At 43.4% G+C, this 20,739-nt stretch overlaps 1 protein-coding gene across 1 annotated transcript; it reads right to left on the bottom strand.

Moving 5' to 3' along the window:
- Positions 1 to 7,840: 7,840 nt before the first annotated feature.
- LOC100733333 (N-acetyltransferase ESCO2-like) lies at positions 7,841 to 11,308 on the bottom strand. Its single transcript, XM_063255640.1, is given in 1 exon segment — positions 7,841 to 11,308. A coding segment is annotated over 1 exon segment (1,830 nt). The 5' UTR covers positions 10,946 to 11,308; the 3' UTR covers positions 7,841 to 9,115.
- Positions 11,309 to 20,739: the final 9,431 nt, after the last annotated feature.

Below are 20,739 nucleotides of genomic sequence, written 5' to 3'. Positions count from 1 at the left end.
CTGAGGTCCCCAAGACGGCTTCCTCTTGGCCTGTGACATCACCTCCACATGCAGTAGTAACCTCAGCCTCCTACCCAGCAAACAGCTTGCCAGAAAATAAGAAAAGCAATTAACACAAGGCTGAGTAGCAAGAAAGAGGCAACACGTGGGAACACAGAATAAGGTTGGCCCTTAACAGGAAAGTTTATTTCACCTTCCCAGAGTCCCGCGCTGGGAGGCCTGCGCATCCCTTTAGTTACCGGGCTCTGTCCTGCTGCTGTTTCGAAACACACAGCACCTTGTTCAATCACAGGCAGAGAGCGTGGCCAGCGTGGGAGTCTGAAGGGACCACCTAAAGCTAGAGATGAGAGAGAAAGGCCACAGCCCAGGCAGGCAGAGAGAGCTCACCGCCGCCTGCAGAGATGGAGAGGGAATGGACTCCAGGGTACACAAGGCAGCCAAGTGACTGCTGACAGGAGAGAGCCAAGAATCCAGAAGGGGCAGGATTGGGGGAGCAGGAGGAGGGGATAGAGACCAACACAGAGAGGCAGCAGTTGAGGCTTTAGTAGATTTTCTGAAAAAATGAGTTTTCACAATCCATAAAAGTTATAGGAGCAATTGTGAGAGGTCCTGAGAGAGAGAAGATTCTGAAAGAGAGCCAGAATGTTCTAGACTGCATCACCAGTGACTACATAGCCAGACCACATTTCCCTTCAACTCCTAAACTACGATCACCTGACTTAGGCCCTGAATCCCAGTGACTCCTCTGCTAACTTGTCATGCAGTCGTCTCTAAGAGGTGTCCTGACTGCTCAAGGGACCCAGAGCAGCCCTCAGGTAGAAGTCATTCAGCTCTATCTCTCCACCACAAGCCACTACAATGTCCCCCCCACGGAGGGGGTGCTCTGTGAGACCAGCTGCCCCCAGCAACTGACCGTACCCCCAGCCCCACTCTTCAGTCCTTACTGTTGGGCCCACCCCTCTCCAAGTCCACACAGCGCACCTGAAACCAGGCTGCTGCTTTAACCCTGAAATTCCTGGAGGATCACATCTGACAGAAGGGACCTGTCTTCCTCTGACCTCACACCCACTGGCCTTCACAGGGCCAGGGGTCACTGACCCCTCACACCCCATGTAACGGCCTCCTAAGTCCATCTGTTTCTGAACTGTCCCAGCCCCATCCGTTCCCCAGGATGCTGCTCCCACCTACCCTCCAGTCCATGTGGAGTCCAGCAGGACTGTCCCCGATACCATGACACAGGACATTTCTCAAAGTCTGCTGATTCTTCTCTTAGCCTTGTGGGTGAAAAAAAAAAAAAAAAATGAAAGCTCAGCCTAGACAAGCTGGAAAACAGCTCAGTGAGGTTCTTTTTTGTACCATTTGAATAAAGGTTAAAATTTGGAGGTCCAGTCCCAAGGTTCCCCTCCACATATAGATACGAATGGATTCTTACCTCCGAATTAGCTACTGAACTTTCCAGCTCCACAGGGCTGCATGCTGTGACTCTGCCCACCCTCTCTAGCCACATGAAGCTGCTTTGCCAGTCACCCGCCCCTCATCCCACCACCTCCAATCCTTGACGAGCTCTGCCTTCTGCCGAGAGTGCCTTTCACTGTAACACTCATCCCACGACTCAGTGCAGACATCGCTGTCTCTGGAGGACGTACCTGCCCTGGAATCTCCAGCACAGTCACATTTGTCTGACACATAGAAGGTGCTCGAAATGTCTCTTGATTAGAAGAGTAATTAAAGATGTCATGGAGACGGAGCCCTTGGAGAAAATGCTCCAGTCAGAGCTTTTGAAGCTCACAGTGCAGGGCTCCAGTGGGGACACTGAGTGACCAAAATCTACCTTCTCCTCGGGCAGGGACAGTACTGTAACTGGGCACTGGCTGTCCAGGGAGAGACTGCATTTTCCAGTATCTCTTGTTTCCAGGGACTAACGTCCTGCCATCCAAAAACTGAGTGAAAGTAAAATGTGTCACCTGAAACACTTCCACACTGAGGACAGGAACCCACGCAAGTCCAGACCAGACATTCTGCCTCGAGAAAGCTTTATTGGGCCCGGGGTGGACAGCCTTGCGGACCAAGACAGCCGCTGTCTGAAGCATGGGGTTATTCTGGCCCATGTTTTATCTCGAACCCTGAGTGCCAGGTTGCTGCAGTTGCAGCCTCTGTGGCCAGAAGCTGGCCTTGGAGTTGGAATGGAAGCTTGTCCTGGAACGTAACCTTTTCAAGGCTGTCCTGCTTGTTGGTTTTGTGTGTTGTTGTAGACATAGGAAGTCATATCTAAGAGGACTCCCTGGGGGGACTGAGGACCAAGCTCTGACTTTTTGAATTTAGCCTGAATGTCTGGCGTTGCTTGGGAAATAAGATGGGAGTTTAGTCCTTTGTTGAGGGGACAGAATGGAAGTGAGAATAGGGGCTGGGGATTTAGCTTCGTGGCATAAGTGCCTGCCTGGCAAGCACAAGGTTGCAAGTTTGATCCCTGGTACCAAGGAAAAAAAAGGAAGTGAGAATAGATCAGAGAGGGAAAAGGGACACGAACATAGATTAGAGGAGAAGAACGAGGGGAGCTTGTGGGCATGGCGGGGGCGAGAGCGGAAGGGATTAAAGTGGGCGGCATTGTCAGGTAAGGGTTCTGGCAGTGTGGAGGGTCAGAGGGGTCTGAGAAGGACAGTGCAGAAGAAACCATAGGGCACCTCGGACCACTTTCCACTGCGTGGACAAGAGCTGTCAAATCCCAGAGGCTATTAAAGTCAAGTGCACTTTTTGGGGGTGCTGAATTGATCTATTATTTAGCTTATAGTGAGGTTAAGCTGTCTGGCAGAGGGACGTGAGATGTTTGGGTTTGAGGTCCACGAGGCAGAGAGGGAAGAAGGGGGAGCATTGTCCACGGCTAACCTGAGGCAGAGGAGAGACGTCAAGCCTGAGAGAACACCCAGGGCAAGAACTGTCAGTAGAAGATCCCGAAAGGGACCTGGGTGTGCTGCCGAGGGGAAGAGGATTGATTGTTCCTCACAGTGGGGACGAGGGAGAGGAGAGGTGCTGAGATGCACAGAGGCTGAAGGCAAGAATCGTCCATAGAAAGTCCAAGAGGGACATAAGACCGCAGACTCTCCACACCAGTGTCCCTGGTCGGAAGGGGTTGAGCACAGGGTCCCAAATGGGACGCGGGCCCCCAGGCTGTCTGAGCAGGCCACCTCCTCGGAGGGGGATGAATGTAGAGGGAGGAGCGGCTGGGTGAGGGCAGGAAGCCCGCAGGCACACAGGAGCCCTCCTCAGAGGACTGTTGGCTTGGTGGGAAGAAACAGAGAGAGTGAAAGTGCAAAAGGCAGGGTCATCGGGCCTGAAGGCTTGGGAAGCACCCGGCAGAGCTCGCGGTGCCCCACTCCAGAAAGGACTGGAACAAGGGGAAGCGCCTGGGAAGTCCCAGAGTGCCTGGGAGGAAATGTGGGCCAAGGACAGCGAGACGGCCAGAGCTGACAAGGTGGAGGAGGCACAAATGGAGCTCACTCGTAATTCTGAAGTGTCTGGATGTCGGCATCAGCAAGGAATGCTCCGGGCTCGTGGTCCACGCAGGGTGAGTCAGCTGCGGACCGAGTCCCCGCGTTGGGAGGGACCGGCCTGTTGACTTTGGCATCCCTGCTGGGTTTCAGCATCAGTGATGGAGCGGAACCCACACAAAGCCAGGCCAGACATTCTGCCACAAGAAAGAAGCTTTATTGGGCAGGGGGCGGCCTGCCTTGTGGACCAAGACAGCTGCCATTTGGCTTGGGGAGTTTTTAAGGGTTGTTGGGGGGGCTCTGCAGGTGAGCCAGGCAAGCAGCAGAGTGTAACTCGGTCAGTCGTCATCAGTCGCCAGGTGCCCTCCTGCAGAGGGTTGACTTTTGTGGTTGGAACAGTTCTAGGAAGTTTCTTTTCTTGCAACCCAACATGAACACACGGCCCTCTGAGCCTTTAAGGAATTAGAGGAGCCTGTGCCCCAGCTGTAGGCCCCAGCTCCAGTGCTCTAGGGGATGATGCTGGGGTCCTGAGGGGCTCTGTGGTTTCGGGGAGCTCACCTGCACCAGAGACATTAAAGGAAGAGGAATATTCCCGATGTTCTGTAGGCCACCGTCTTCGTGGGTGCTTTTCTTACAATGAATTTGCCCTGTACCCTAAGGAATAACAAGAGCAGGCAATTTCCCGGCAGAAGTCGCATCTGGTTTCAACTCACGATAGTAATAGTGCTCTCTAAGGACCAACTTAATATGAGGTGGTGGTTGTGAGCAACTGTAGGGAATAATAACGTTCCCCCGGGGCCTGCCTGGACTGGACGGCCCATTCCAGCAGTCTGATCACCTGTTACCCTCTTTTCTGGCCTGCCTTTCTCCCTGCCCCTTCAAGGCGTTGAAGGAGGATTCCTCTAAGACCAATCTGCCTTCAGCAGCCACAGTAAGGAGCTGAGGGAACCGCACCAACACGTCTCAGAGCGCCTTTCTCCATCATAATGATGGGGGCTAGACTGTTGGTTCTTCGGGAGACAGATGGAGACTAAAGAGGCAAGTTGTTACTTTTCTGTTTATTTGGGGCTTTTTGTGGGGTGATGTTGTTGTTGTTTTGGTACTGGAAATCTAATTCAGGACCTTGAGCTTGCCAGGCAGGCACCTTGCCTCTGAGCTAAATCCCCAGCCCTGGGGGGTTGATTCTTAACCTTAGCTGTACCTGTGAGGAATCTTCTGAAGTCTGAGAGGCTGAATCCCAGGCCAGACCAATAAAAAGCAAGCTTCTGTGGGTAGAGAACCTCTCACTTGGGAACTAAATCTAGTTCTCAAATTGACTTCATCATGTGACAGTGTGGTGGCCATAACCCAGCCCGGCACAGCTTTGTGTCTTATTTAACCCCAACTCCTAGGACAATAGCAGGTATTCCACCTGACAGACACATGCTTTTCCCTCTAAGAGGTTGTTGCCTTGCTGAACAGAACTCCATGTTTCCAGAAGAATACATGAAAGGAACCCTCTCCATAGGTGGGCAAATAAATAAATTGCTTTTCATTCCTATAGCATCTCCAAGATATTCCTGTGGCAAAAAGAACACAGGCTTCGGAATCACTGAACGTGGATTTGAAGCTCAGCTCTGCCAGGGAACGAGGCAGGTCCGTTCCTCTCTGATCAACGTGGCCACTTTTCATATAAGAAATGACAGAGCCTTGTGCAGCCCAAATCAGCAGCCTTGGCCAGATCTCTGAGTTCAGTTTCTTTAGGTATAAATTTTGAGTAACATTAGTTATAACACAGATTGAACCAGGTATATAAATCAGCAGAGTACCAAGCTTATACAAAGTGGTCAGTGTTAACCTTCTCCCACTCTCCCCCAAGGATTTTTACAGCCTCAAACATTTGCATTTGTGTTCCATTTGGGGGGATAAACATATTCAGTAGCCGTGGGAGACCCTCGCAGGACACCAAGAGACACAAGGCAGACTGTGATGGACATCACCAGCAGCTGCACTGCTGTAAGGATTCTTTCATTTCTCGGTCGTCGTGAGTTTTTCTAGTCCCTACAACAATCTCCTAGAGGATACCAGCAGAATGTCTACAGGAACTGGCACTTTTTTTCAAAAATCAAACAAATCTGTTGTATCAACCAGCAGCAGGACACCTTCCTCTTTGCCTGTCGCCTCTGCCCAGCATGACACTGTCCCTCATCAAGCTGCTTACAGACTAAGGGTGCCCCTCTCTGGGGTATCCAAGCCGTTCTCCATCCCCCTCAACACGGGCAACCCAGTGACACTGGAAAACACAGGAGGACAAACAGAGACGATGGACCCCACCAAGAGATGTCCTGAAGATTCTGTTCCGCACGTATATGTGCGTACACACACACACACACACACACACACCCGCAGCTCCTGGGCAAGGGCTCTCAGTCCTAGCAGCTATCCCTGAACTTTCCCTATGGCGCCAATTCCAGTCCCCTTCCAAAGGACACTGCCTGCCCCCGCGCCCGCCAGGGGCATCGCCAGGCCATTCTATTTAACACCACAGCCTTGCAGCTGCTGCAGCAGGAAGCAGACGCCTGAACAGCCCACTGATGGCTGGCCAGAGGCTTTTGGTGTGGACCCGGACCCAAAAGAGGGAGAGGCAAATATCTATGAGATTTCTAGGACATGCCAAGAACAGAAGTAGCTGGTAATGAGGGCCAGTCTGGGATGCCAGGAGGAGAATGGAGAAAGGCGGGAAGGGTCACCGAGGGCTGGGAGTCAGCCCACATCACAGAAGAAGTGCGCACGAGGAGGTGGGCAACAGGAGCAGGGTACAGAGCAAGGGTGGTGTCAGAGACAGCAGGGACCCCAGGAGAAGAGAGGCCCTGAGAGGGCGAGGGAGGACCAGAGCAGGGACCCCGCACTGCCGCTGTGACCTTAGGCCCAGAGTGCAGGCTCTGCAGCTGTCCTTCCCTCCCTGCTCCCTGCCTTTCACCTCCTTCCCTGGTCTCACCCGACTGGGTGAGGGACTGTTTACTGCAACTAAATGAACTCAGCCCAGGGTTTTCAGCCAAATCACAGTAGGCACCCGCCCTTCCCCAGCTGGAAGGAAATCTTGGAGGAGGCAGAGGTTAGCAGGAGAAAGGCATCTTAAAATACTCCCTGACAGCCACTAGAGGGGGATACTTCCTCGGGAACCGTGAACGGCCAACTGCACCAACCTCCCTTGTGCAAGGGGCGATTACCCTCCCAAAATAAGTCTCCTTTGGCAGGGAGACCTGTGTCACCCTTTACTGGTCACTTTATAATAATAAATATGCCTGATGAAACACGACACCAAGGCAGGCAGCATTTAGAACAAGTTTTACTGCCTCGTGCTAATCTGAGCTATTGAATTACAGGAATTCATGAACAGTTCTAAGGTCATAAAATACTACCCATGAGGAAAAAGAGGGCAGAGTGATGAGACTCCAAATCAGAAGTCGCCTGGCTTAACATTCAGCACGTTTGGAATCTTCAGAGTACTGACATATGCAGTCGCAAGAGACCTCAAAATTTCACTGTAGTATTTCTTTTAATTTTGTATTTGTACTTCAACAACACTCATTTACCCTTTAGATTGCAGGTAAAAGGCTGGGAGGCGTCTTCTCCCAGACTCCCAGTGACACAACAAGGCCAGGTGACCCTGGACTCAAACCTCTGAATCTGTGAGCCAAAATTAATCTTCTTTCCTTATAAATGGATTACCTCAGGCATTTTGTCACAGTGATGGCAGGCCGACTAAACCATCATAACTGCAGGAGACCTCGCAGGAGCAGTTTGGAACCTGAGGTAACTTTAAGACTCCCAGCGTGACGGCAGCTTCCATTCAGGGAAAGGGCAAAAAAAAAGTAACTTCAAACTTTGGCGTGGTTTTTTGTTTGTTGGTTTGATTTTGAGGGGCTTTGTTTTTTTGTGTGTTTTTTGATTTTTGTTTTGTTTTGTTTTGTTTTTAGTGGTTGGGACAAAGTCTTGCTGTGTAGTGCAGGCTGGCCTTGAACTTGCTTATGTAGCCCTGGCTGACCTCAAACGCACAGCAAAGCCTCCTGCCTCAGCCTCCCAAGCACTAGCAGTACAGGTGTGCGCCACCATGCCCAGCTACTTTTGAGTTTCAGACCCTGTAAAATTATCCTTTAAAAGAAAAGGAGAAAAACCCACTTTTGAACAAATATAAATTGAGAAATGTGTTGCCAGTAGAGCTGTCTTGCAAGAAATGTTAACAAGGTCTTTAGACAGAAGAAAAAGAACGTAAGCCTGAAACTCAAATCTCCATAAAGAAAGAATATCAAGAATGAATAACTAATGATCAAATAAAACTATTTTTCTTTTTTTTTTGCATTACAGAACAAATTTTAATGATTCATCATAAAAGCATTAACCAAAATATTGTTCATAAAATTTTTAAATAAATTTAAAAACAGCAGTACAGAAAACAGCATTAAAATGTTCGCATAACTACAGTCATTTTAACATTCCCACATTCCTTTAGAACACCAGCTTTTAAGTTTTAGAACTACATCAAGTTATAGGTAAAAAAGACTATATATATCTGAACAAAGCAGGCATAGAAAACTACTTCCTTGCAGTATTACTGGCAGATTATAGTTTTAAATGACTTTTAAAAAACCCCTCAAAACATACTGAATTACCTTTTGCTTTTCAAAGTATCCAAACATTATCCACAACAGTATGTGTACACTTAGGTGTACAATGTTTGCAGGCTGCCACAGTCTTCTCTGGTCCATTCAGCTCGGGTACACTTAATAACCTCGGTCGGTCATCACAGATTTTGCAAAGACTTGCCAGAAAAGTTCAACGCAAATGTGCATTTTAAACAAGCAAAAAATTAAAAAGAACCATGAAAACAAATGAATCATTCAGTCCAAGAGGCATTCATTTTGTTAATTACCACAACTACCAGTAACAAGTTACCTAAATTTAAGCAGCAATATTTCCATGCAGTACATATTTCCATGCAGTACAAATTAATGATGTGACAACAGCGTACTAAGTATAATTTCAATTAAATCTGATAGTTGATATATATTTGACTGGCTTTTCAAAATGATTAAAACAGTAAACTACACATCTGTTTTGCATAAATGGATATGGCATGTTACTCCTTCCTTACCATCTTTTTTTAGTACTAATTAGAAATTCAAGTCTAAAGACCCTGAACTGAGAACTACTATTGATATCTCATGTAAAGTGAGAACCCTGTATAGAGAATTCAGAAATTATCTTTTAAAACTGGGCAGACATTATTTGCCTGGGTTTAGGTTTGTTTCTCTGCGTCTCATGACACAAGAGAATCCTGGTCTATGCTGCTTTATAAAAGGTAAGTGGTAACACTTCTGCAGAAACCAGGTTGCTTTGTCCTTGGAAATTTTCCAGCTACAGGTATCATGTTCCATAATTACAGACTCAAAGAGTGCTGGTCAGTGTACTGTCAGAAGATTTTTCCCTTTCAATATTTCCTTGACTTTACAGATCATAAAGAGCATAACTATGGGGAGGGGTGTGTCTCAGTATTTATCTTTGATATTAATTTGTTTATTCTGCATAAGTATCTGTTCAGTATATCTGAACTTATCCACAGGGTAACTGTTTCAGAGTTGAAACTGGTTTTAACTATTAAAATTATACACAAGGAAATTAGGGGTGTTGCGGTACTTGGTTTTTAATTACTTGCCATCTGGTGTCGGGTCAGAAAATGCTGTTTCATTTGTGCTGAGGAAACAGCCAAACATGAAACAATTCCTGAGAGTATCCACAAGTCGTCTTGCGATGCGCTTTCTTCTCTTCAGTTTGAAAACCCAGATTCTGCTTATCCCACAGACAGCAGGTTCTGGCACATTTGAACATTGGCAGCCTCTAGAACGTTCCTTAGAGCCTGAGGCTTCTGGGCCAGTCGGCTCAGACAGGACACGGAAGGCCTGCTTGATAGGCTCTGCAGTTAAACACCCAACCCCTCTCCTATCACCAGAAACAAAGAGCAAAGTTTTGGCTTTTTCTGGACATCTGGGAACAACTTGCTGGAAGCCCAATTCATAATCAACAAGTTCTTGGACATCTGTTACCTTTCTGGTAGCGTAACTGGGATCACGTGGCAGCACTAACAGAATCTTTCCATCCCAAAACTCCGCCACTACGCGTTCTCTTTTCCAACTTGTATATTTGATTCCCTCCAGAAATCGGTGATGATACTGGATATGTTGTATTTCATCTTCCGGATTAGAAGCACTGTAGATCATGCCACAAGACTTACACATAGTAGCCCCAAAATATTGCTGACCTGCATCAATGAGGAGCTGGTCTTTCGTTTCTTTGTTTGCATCTCTGGCATTCACAGTTTTCTGTGTACTGGTCTGTTTCGAGAAGTTCATACATGTGGTAAGTCCCACAGAAGACTCTTCTTCAGCTGGAGATCTTTTTGTATTGCCTGAAGATGCACTGAGAATAGGATAGACAAGGGGCTCAGGAGAAATTTTGTTCTCACCAACAGAATCATCTGAAGGTAAATCCTTAGTTTTATTAAGTGAACATTCCTTTGAAGAAACTACTGCAATTGATGAGTCCTTTATTAATTTCTCTTCATTTTTACTTTTTGCACTCAGCTTAATATTCAATTTCTTTTCTAGTAACAAGCACTTGGGCACTTGCTCTTTCACCAAAGTTCGTCTTTTACCTACAGCCTTTGTGTCACAATCTTCAATCACTTTTGATTTATCCTTTTGGTTGAGACCTACTCATGGCTTATTTTCCAGAGACAATCTTCTGAGGTTTTTTCGACTAATAAAAAATGCTGCTCCACTTTGGAGTGTAGTTTGTGGTTTTATTTTTTGACTTAAAACTCGAGGAGTATTCAGATTACTTTCAGTTGAGTAACAAGCATTCTCTTTCTCCATAGCTGGCTTGTAGGTCATTTCATTTTTTTTGGAATTTTTAGAGTTTTTCAGTACAGACTTGATGCGTTTATGACTTGGTTGATACTTAGTAGTTAAACTTTTCTGTGGCTTTTTGTTCCTTTTCTTGGTGCAGACTGGTTTTCCTTGCATTTGTGCTGCGACGATGGGAACAGATTTACCTTCGTTACTAGTTTGTAGAGAAATGGGTCTACTCTGTCTTACCAACTTTCTCTCCAGCGGATTGAGGTACCACTTAGGCTTATTGTAAAAAGACACAGTGGACACAGCAGATTTAAATGGTGAGCTGTGATCTGCAAGTGGCAATCTATTTTTATTAGCTGTTCTGAGTGGACTTGAAGTGAAATGGCTTTGTTGAGTGCAAGACACATTTTCTTCATTTATCTCACTGCTTTTACAAGTATGCATTTTATTAGATGATGGCAACAAATCTTCAGCAATGTCCAAAATTAATTTCTTTGATCAAATGTCTAATAGGCTGTCACTGTCCAGAGAATCCTGCTTCCTCTTCTTAGGAGTAAAAGATGCCATCTTCTTAACTGAATTCCTCCGAGTGTCCTTGGCCTTGCACTCCCAGCTGGTTGCTCACAGGGAAAGCGTTTGCCTCAGCGTCCTGGGACCTCTCCAAATAAAACTATTTTTCTGATCATTAATATCACAGATAATTCTAATCAAAACTGAAATAGATAGATTAAATACTCTTTTTGGGGTTTTTTTGGTTTTTGTTGTTTTGGTGGGGGTTGTGTGTGTATATTTTTATTTTGTTTTGTTTTAGTTTTTGTGTGGGTTTTGTTTTTTGGTCTGTTTTTTGTTTGTTTGTTTGTTTGTTTTTTGTCTTTGTGAGACAGGGTCTCGCTATGTGTTTCAGGCTGGTCTTGGGCTCACTTTGTAGCCCAGGCTGGTCTCGAACTTGCAATGATCAGCCTGCTTCAGCCTCCCAAGTGCTGGGATTTCTCAAGTGCACCACCACACACGGCTTGATTAAATATTCTTATTATATTCTTACATCTAAGTCAGTAAATGACAAGAGGAAGGAATTAAGACTATAAAGCTCACATACAACATGCAAAATGATATAATGCTATTTGCAAGAAGGTTTGCAACCTACACATTTATACTTACAAGTATGTATTTCCAAACTTTAGGCAAGTCACTTCAAAGTTTCTTAAATGTAATTGATAAGCACAGAAAAGAAGTAAAATGTAATCAAATGCTTAAAACCACAAAAGGTGAAAAAAGTGGAAGGTAAAAACAGGAATAAAGACAAAGAGACAAAAACAGCAAATATAGTCAGTATTATTACAAGTACATCAGTAATCACTTTGAACATCAAGTCTAATGCACAAGTCAGAAGGCAGACTTGTCAGGGCAGGTCACAAATAAGACCTGATTATGTGCGGTCCATCAGAAACCCACTTCATATTTAGTGTCACATAAAGGAAAATGTGCACAGCTGGGTGTGCAGCTCAGTGGCGGCATGCTCACCTAAGATGCCTGAATCCCTGGGTCCGATCCCCAGCACGGGGAGGAGGGATAAACATTGGAAAACTGTACTATGTCAGCACTAACCAAAGAAAGCATAAGTCACTAAATTAACTTCCAGACAGAAGACTTTGCCAAGAAGAATATTATCAAGGATAAGGAGTATAATATACTAAAGGTTCAGGTCCCCAAGATAAATCAATTCCTAACATAGCACATTTGGAAAGGCATCACACTCCACGAGGCAAAATGCACAGAGCTGCAAGAAAAAGGCAAAGCCAATGCACTTCACCTCTCCATGTGGAACGGACACAACTGGTAAAGACACTAAGGACAAAACTGAGTAAACAGCACCCTCTGTCCCCTGGACGTAATGGACTCCACCGCTCTGTCTGTCCTCCAAAGAATACAGACCTTCACATGGGATACTCACTAGGATATGGCACATGCATGGCCATAAAAGCCCCTTTAAAATTTAATAGAACAGAAAAAATTCCCTGTCTGTTCTTAGACCACAAAGGAATTAAACTAAAAATCAGTAGCAGAAAAATATCTGAGAAATTCTAAAATAAATGGAAAATAAAATAAATGGAAAAAAAAAAACCACTTATGCCAGGCTTGGTGGTCTCACACCTACAATTCCAGCACTCCAGAGGCTGAGGCAGGAGGAACAGCACACACCTGAGGTCAACCAGGGCTGTATAGTAAGTTCAGGGCTAGCCTGGACTACATAGTGAGACCCTGTCTCAAAAAGATAGTAAGTAAAAAACACTTGTAATCCATGATCAATGAAGAAATCTCAAAAGAGAGTTTTAAATACTTTGAAGTAAATCAAAATGAAAGCCAATGCATTGAAATTTGTGGGAAGCACAAATCTCAAAGCACTGAATACTATATATTTTTAAAATAGCTAGAAATCAATGTTTCCAGCTTCTGAACCTAGAAAAAGAGCAAATTAAATCTAAAGTATCTAAAGAAAATAAGTAAAAGTCAAAGCAGAAATGAGTGGAACTGGAGGAGCGGGGAGCAAATCAGTACAGGAAAAAAGTTGCTCAGGCTGGGTTTGAACTTGGAATCCTCCTGCTCAGCCTCCTGGAGTTCCGGGATTACAGGCGGGCACCATCAAGCTTGGCTGAAGCCGGTTTTGTAATATACTATAATTTAAAAAATTAAAAGGCTACAAAATAAGCCTCTGGCCAAAAGAAAAAAAGTGGACATGAGTTATTACCAGAAAAGAAAGAGGGGTCATCCCTATATATCTTGTAGGCATTAAAAGAATAATAAAAGAATATTATGAACAACTCCATAGATTTGATAGCCAGGATGAAGTGAACCAATTATTTAAAGACAAAATCTTCCAAACTCACACAGATAAAAATAATACTCAGAGTAGTCTTAAATACATTAAAGAAACTAAATCAAGTAATAACTTTTCCAAACAGAAAGTTCACGTATACTCCACCAAACAGTAAGGAAGTTATTTCAGTCCCCAACAGCCTCTTTGGGATTATAAACCCAGAAGGAACATTTCCTAACTCATTCTGCAAACCCAGCACCACCCTGACATGCCAAATCCAGACAGACTTATGGGGGAAGGCTCTGATAACTACAGGTGCTAAACTGCTCCAAAAATACCAAACTCAATCCAACACTGTGTAAAGACAATTTGTACAACTGTCTTAGCCACTTCCCGGACTGTCAGACTGTTCTTCAGTCAGGTCACATGAAATAGCATGAAACCAAAAGAGAAAGCGACAGAAAATGAGTGAATTATTTGCTCAGCTGCAGTGGTCACACCTATGCTAAAGGAAATTGAGACGAGAGGATCAAAAGTTCAAGGTCAGTTTGAGCAGTTTAGGGAGACACTGGGGAGAAAAATGTCTTGGGAGAGAAAAGTACTCCGTCTATCAAACAAGAAACTAAAAAAAGAAAAATCTTAATACTTAAAATTCTAATAAAGTTGTGATAAAAAGCCAAAAATTCAGTTCTATTCCAAAAAATAAAAGTGAAGCCAGGTTTGGGGCGCAGGCTTCTAAACCCAGCAGTCTGGAAGGCTGAGACAGGTGGGATGTAAGCCAGGGTGCAGCCCAGGCGATGTGACAACCTCAGGAGACCCTGTCTCAAAATTTAAAAATTAAATTTTTTTTATTTTTTAATGATGATGTAGCTTAATAAAGAGGTCCGAGGTTTAACCCCGGTACGGCACATAAATAATAGGTAAATAAATAAATACAATTAAAATAAAGCTAAGAGATACCGACGGATCTGAAGTTCTCGCACAGTGTGACCAAAGGGCAGAGCCCGGACATTTGTTGCACATTTTTATTACTGGAAAGACTGGAAACTTTAGCATCCGTTGTTACAGGAATTGATACACAGATGGGCAAATTCATACTGTGCAACTCTAGACATAAGCACACTGAACTTTTCTATGTCAATATGGAAAGAGCAAGGTATAAACCACTATGTATGATGTGATTCGTGTGAGCATTTAGAACAGCTAATACTGTGTATTACTTATTAATACATTCACAAAGTACTTTTAATAAACTAGAACAAAGGCTCAACATCTTTTGTGCTATCATCAAAGCCTGCGACCCAATTCTCAAAGCAATACTTTAAACATACAAAGTAAATAGGAATAGGAAAATGTGTAATAAAATATAATCAATTTTTAATATGTTCATGCATATGTTTGTTTACTAAAACATTAATACAACCTAAAGGTAAGTCTGATACTACCATAATATCAATAGTACTGAGTGTAAATAGCATTTAAAAAGTATGTAAAATCTGAAGTATAAAGAAAACATAGCTGTGCATTATGGCACATGCCTGCAAACCTCGAACTGTGGGAGGCTGAGGCAGGAGGGTTCCAAATTCAAAGAAGATTGTAAGTCGCTCAGCCTCTGGTCCACTGCTGCCATCCGGAAAGGCTGAAGTTCACAGGGTGAGTCGCAAAGGTATCTTATGGAGCACAAGCTTCACTAACTTTTTTGGGAAAAGCCTTTTAATTATAAAGCACAGAAAGGGTATAGAGTTGCGATCTTCAAACATTTTTGCTCACAGATTTCCTAAAAGCATTTTGGGCTTTGTCAGTTCTAAATTGCACTGGTGTGTGTTTTTTCTTCTTTTGGTAATTTTGGCTAAAGGTTTGCGTGTTTTTTTATTCTTTCAAAGAACTAGCTCTTTGATTCATTGACTCTGTTTTGGGGGAGGATTGCATTGTTTTGGTTGTTTGTTTTTGGTTTCAATTTCATTAACTTCTGCGCTGATCTTTATGGTTTCCTTCCCTGTGCCAGGTTTGACTTAGGACTGTTTTGTTCTGGTTTCTCAGGCACATCATTAGCTTGTTTGCTTGAGCGCACTCTGTTTTCCTGATGTAAGCTTTCACAGCAATCCTCTGCTTCAGGAGCGCTTTCGTTGCGTCCCATAGGCTCTGGTATGCTGTGTTCGCATCACTGTTTGATTCTAGGAATTGTTTCAATCCTTCCTTGCTTTCTTCTGTGACCCTAGAGTGCTCAAGAGTGAGTTGTTTTATGTCAGGTAGCCAGTGGAATTTCTGCGGTTTCTTTGGCCATGGGTTTCTGGTTTCAGTGCACTATGAATATGACCTGACGGATTCATGGAATCATTTCTGTTTTTTTGTATTTATTTAAGCAGGTTTCATGGACTAGAATATGGTCTATTTTGGAGAAAGTTCCATGTGCTTCTGAGAAGAATGTCACTGTGCTCTCTGTAGTAGGATACAACACTCTATAGATGCCTATTAAGTCCATCTGTTTGAAGGTGTGGTTCAGCCCCAGTGTTTCTTTGCCAATTTTTTGTTTATTTGGTCTGTGCCTCTGTGAAAGTGGGGTGCTGAGGTCCACCACTACGACTGTGATGGTGTTTATCTTATCTTTTATATTAGCAGTGTTTTTTTATGAAGTTAGGAGCCCCAGTATCTCATGCATACATACTCAAAATTATTATCGCTTCCTGTTGAATTCTTCCTTTTTTCCTCTTCTGATCTGTTTTAGTTTGAAGTTTACTTTGGGAATAAAAATCTAGAGGATCATTAGCAATCAGTATGAAAAACTGCCTTCCAACAAAATGGAGTATCTTATAGAAGTGGAAAAATTCCTAGATTTACATGAATTAGCAACTGACCCAGGAAGATGTAAAAATGCTGAGTAATCCTCTAACAGAAAACGAAATTGACGTAATAATAAAAATCCTACAAACTAAGAAAAGCCCAGGACCTGCTGGATTCACCACCTAATTCTACCAAGACCTTCCAGGAAGCTATAACACTAATACTCCTCAAACTCTTCCACGAAATTGAAAGAGAAAAAGGAGTTCCAAACTCATTCCTGGAAGCTAGCATTAGCCCAATCTCTGTAATGAACATATATGTAAAAATTCTCAACAAGGGACTTTGGGGCCAAGATGGCGACCGGAACGGGCACTGGGGACTCCGGGAGAACATGGCGGACAGACAACAGCAACTACTGAAGGCTCTCTGAAAGGCTCAGCTCAGAGGCCAGGAATGATGCGGACTAAGGAGATATGAACCAGTAGAGATATGCTCTGCTGACTCAGGAACGAACTGGGATGAGAGAATCCAACTTAGGATACAGTCCTGGCGCTAAAACAGGAATAGAAAAGACTCGGTGTAGAGGCTCGACCCCGCGCCGTTGGAAACCGCGATTTGGGTTTCCCGCCGCCCGGCGGCTGGCTGCCTCCACAGCGGCTCGGCAAGGAGAGACGCGCCGAGCTCTGGGAACGGGCGTCTGCGAACGGAGTCGGAAACAGGACGGACAAGGAGGCGTACACGAAAACTGACTGGTGGCGAGGTGAGCGAGAAACTGACCCCCTACCACAGTTTGACTCCAGCGGAGGTTTTTCTGGGCCCAGGCAGTCCTGTAAGAGCAGGGCGCGGTGGCAACTCCAGCCACACATTCCCCTCTCGGACGGGATTGGTGAAAAGTGCCTGGCCTGAGTGACGCTGCTGGCGGACTCCCTAGGCTGGCCTAACCCAGATCCCAGAGCCAGACGGTGGCCCGGAGGAGCGACTGACTCCCTCGTAGGCTGCCTCCTCCGCAATTCCCTGGTGCGCAGCGGTGGGCGGGAACAACTAGCCAGCGCAATTTGATCAGGCTGTGGCTGACAGGCAGGGAAGCCGGGCCTCCCATGTAAGCTTGCATTTTATAAGGAACAGAAAATATGGGGAAGGGAAGCAACAAAAAAGGCTCCTCGGCCCCCAATCCTGAGAATCAGGCAATAGTGGACACCGCACCAATATACATTAAGCGCCATATAGAGAGCCTCATAGACCAATTCAGGAATGAAGTTATCAATGACCTGAAGCTAGAAGTATGCAGAATAGTTAGAGAAATGCTAAGCACCACCCAGGAAAAAGCAGATGGTGGAATGGAAGAACAGAAAAAGAGGGGAGAATTGCTTGATGGAGAAAACAGAGAAAGCATTGAGTATGTGAAGCAGGTTCAAAGGGACTATCAAGAAATTAAGAAGTCTATCCAAGACTGGCATAAAAGCTTGAAAGAAACTAAGGACAGACTATCTGAACTGGAGGGCAGACTTGAAACATGGGAGAATGAAATGAAAAACTTCTTAAAAATAACAAAGAAACAAACAGCAATAATACAAAGACAAGAAGATGATAAGAGGAGCCATAACTTAAGGATTAAGAACATAAAAGAAGAAGTAGGGACACAAACAAGTGAACTACAAAAGCTACTCACAGAAATAATCCAGGAGAATTTTCCTAATTTAGCAAAAGGTAAAGATGCTCAGATGTATGAGGCATACAGGACCCCAGCTACCTACAACCCTAACAGAGAAACACCCAGGCATATAATAATAAAAATTCCAGAAATTCAATACAAGAACAGAATATTAAAAGCTGTAAGAGACAAGAAACAGATCACTTACAAGGGAACACCCATCAGAATTACAGCAGATTTCTCTGCACAAACCATCAAATCACGAAGAGCATGGGGAGAAATAATTCAAGGTTTGAAAGATAATAAGCTCCAGCCAAGATTGAGATATCCTGCACAACTGTCCCTGGAAATTGATGGAAAAACGAGGTGCTTCCAGGATAAAGAGGAACTGGGGGAATTTGCAACCACCAATTCAACCCTACAGAAAGTATTGCAGGATATTCTAAAAAAAGAAAAATACAAAGAACCCAGAAATAGTGGCAGGGAGGCCACAACGAATGGAGCAGAGAACAAAATGAAGAAGACAAACTGACAGCTACTGACAGAAAAAGAGCTCAACAGAAATGAGACAGAGAAGATTGGATGATAGGAATAGCTTTTTTTGGAGAAAATGACATCTTAATAGGTAATGCTGATTTAGTACCATCTTGTTTTGAAGTCTCATCTAGCTTTTGTTCTTCTGTCTCCAATGGTCTAAACAGGTTGTATCTTACTGGATTTTGTTATGTACGATAGTATAAGCAAAAACCTTTTAAAGACAAGGAGATTATACAGAGACCATTGTTCATTTTCTGTTAGTCGATTCTAAATACTCTATAATGCTGTCATTCTCTTAAATGGTTTTACATTGTTTTGATATACTTAATGCTACAGTATATGAAGTTGTACTCAAGGACTTCAGGGAGGGAGTCAATATGGTAACTATTTTTGGGTCAGGATTATCTGGTGGTGAAACACTATTCTGCTTAAATGGTTATGTTTTGATCTGCCCTGTTTCGCTGTTATGCCCTCTTTTTTCTCAATCTCCACTCCATTATTTACTTTTTTATTTTTATCCATTTAATTAAAGGGAAAAATATAGCAGGATATAATATAGTAACCCACTTTGACTCTCTATTATCTCGATTTGAAGCCCTGTATTACTCTCACCATCTTGTTTTTGACTGAGGTTCCTCTATTCTGTTTTGCTGGATAGTATCAGGTTTGAAAGTTTAGGCATCAGCTGAGAAGATAATGAGATTCATTATAACGCCCATTCTCGTTGACTTTTATCTACTTTTGAAGACCTACAATATCTCCAATGTTTTGGTTTTGTCGGTTTTATTCTTTACGGTTTTGTTCAATTGTATTACAACTAATGATATAGGCAATTCTATTAGAAATAGCGGGAGGCATTATGGTAACCATTGTTGATCACCTTGTATTATGTTTTTATATTATCTATTATGTCCACCCTTTTGACTTGACCGATTCTGTTCTGTTATGTCACATTTGGTTTTACTCTCTTCCAAAAAAGCAATACGAACCGTGGGAGCAATGAAACCCAAAATGTGTAATAGTCACTGTACAAAAGAGAGGAAAAGAAAGTGCTCTAAACTATATAACTGCATGTATATTTAAATGTATAAGATAGAAAATGATATCACAGAGTTTTATTGGATCATTGAACAGAACTGTTTGCAGTATCATTGTTGGAATGTCCACTCTACAAGCTTTAATTTTGTGACTGGAACAATTATTTCTAAGATGGCAATATGTAATCCATTAACTAGTGATTTCCTACTGCGCATTTTTTTCTTCTGTAAATCTGTATAACTTGTACCCCTTCACTGTTTTTTTTTTTCTTTCTTTTCTTTTCTCCTTAAATAAAAATTTAAAAAAAAAAATTCTCAACAAGATGCTAGCAAACAAAATGCAACAAATCACCCAAAAGGTCATATATTGTATCCAAAGAAGAATCCTTCCATATGGTTTATGAAAATATAAACTAGTACAACCACTATGGAAATCAATATAGAAATTCCTTTAAAAACTTAAAATAGGAATTCGCCCAGTTATTCCAATTCTGGCTATCTTCCCAAAAGAGCTAAAGACATCATATCACACTGAACATGCATAACAATTTTTATAACAGTGCAATTCAGAATAGCTAAATCATTTAGCAGGCTGTATCTCCATCAACAGAAGGAAAAAGAAAATGTAACATTTATATACCATGGAGTATTACTCTGCCATAAAGAAGATTAAACTTGAGTCATTTGTAGAAAAATGTATATACCTTGATATCATAATATTAAGTAAAATAAATAGACATATAAGTTTAACATCACATGGTTTCTCTTATGTGAGAAACCTAAAATATAAACAAAGAGCAAAATAAAAAATAGATCATAGAAAATAGTGAATAGATCTCTTGCAAATGAGAAGGGGGCCAACAGATGGCAGAAGGTGGGAGAGAGGAAGCAAAAGGAATTAAAATAAAAGAATCGAGATGCGTTGTGTATATGCATCAACTCCCCATGAGGAGTATATCAATTGTACTACCAACATGTACCAAAAATAAATAGTGAAACGTAAACAGATGGGAGTCAAGTGAAGGGTGCTAAGTGGGGCTTTTGCAGCTACCAGGCAGTGTGGATAGAAATTCAGAGATGAGCGCAGTTCATTGATGAAACCCACAAACAGCGGGTTTCTAAGTAGACTGAACATGTAAGCAGCACCAGAAACTTGCTAGAGATGCAGGTTTGCAGACTCTCAGGCAGCACCCAGAGCCCACTGAATGCAGGGTCCTTGGGTGAGGGCGCCAGCACTCGCTTTCCACGCTCCCTGAGACCGTCGGCAGGCGGAAGTTGAAGCACCTCTAACAGGCTTGGCAGGCCATTAGATCAACATGATTGGGTGACAGGAGGGGACTGCAGACAGTTTCTGGATTCCAGTGGTGAAATCTCTCAGGCCTGATGCTCTTGCTGTCTCTCTGACCCTGATAACTTTCTCTGTTTGCATACTTAGAGACCATGAAGTGCAATTACATTTATGTTATGACAAATACTGGAAACAGAGGTATTAAAAATACTTTTAAATTACTAAAAAAATGAGCAAACAAATTTAAGCCCA

This window comes from Cavia porcellus, unplaced genomic scaffold (assembly GCF_034190915.1).
Source record: "Cavia porcellus strain 051 isolate PalLab524CR breed Dunkin Hartley unplaced genomic scaffold, mCavPor4.1 scaffold_9, whole genome shotgun sequence".
In the NCBI taxonomy this organism is placed as follows: Eukaryota; Metazoa; Chordata; class Mammalia; order Rodentia; family Caviidae; genus Cavia; species Cavia porcellus.
Note: the sequence above shows the minus strand (reverse complement) of the source record. Positions and strands in the feature narration are given on the sequence as shown.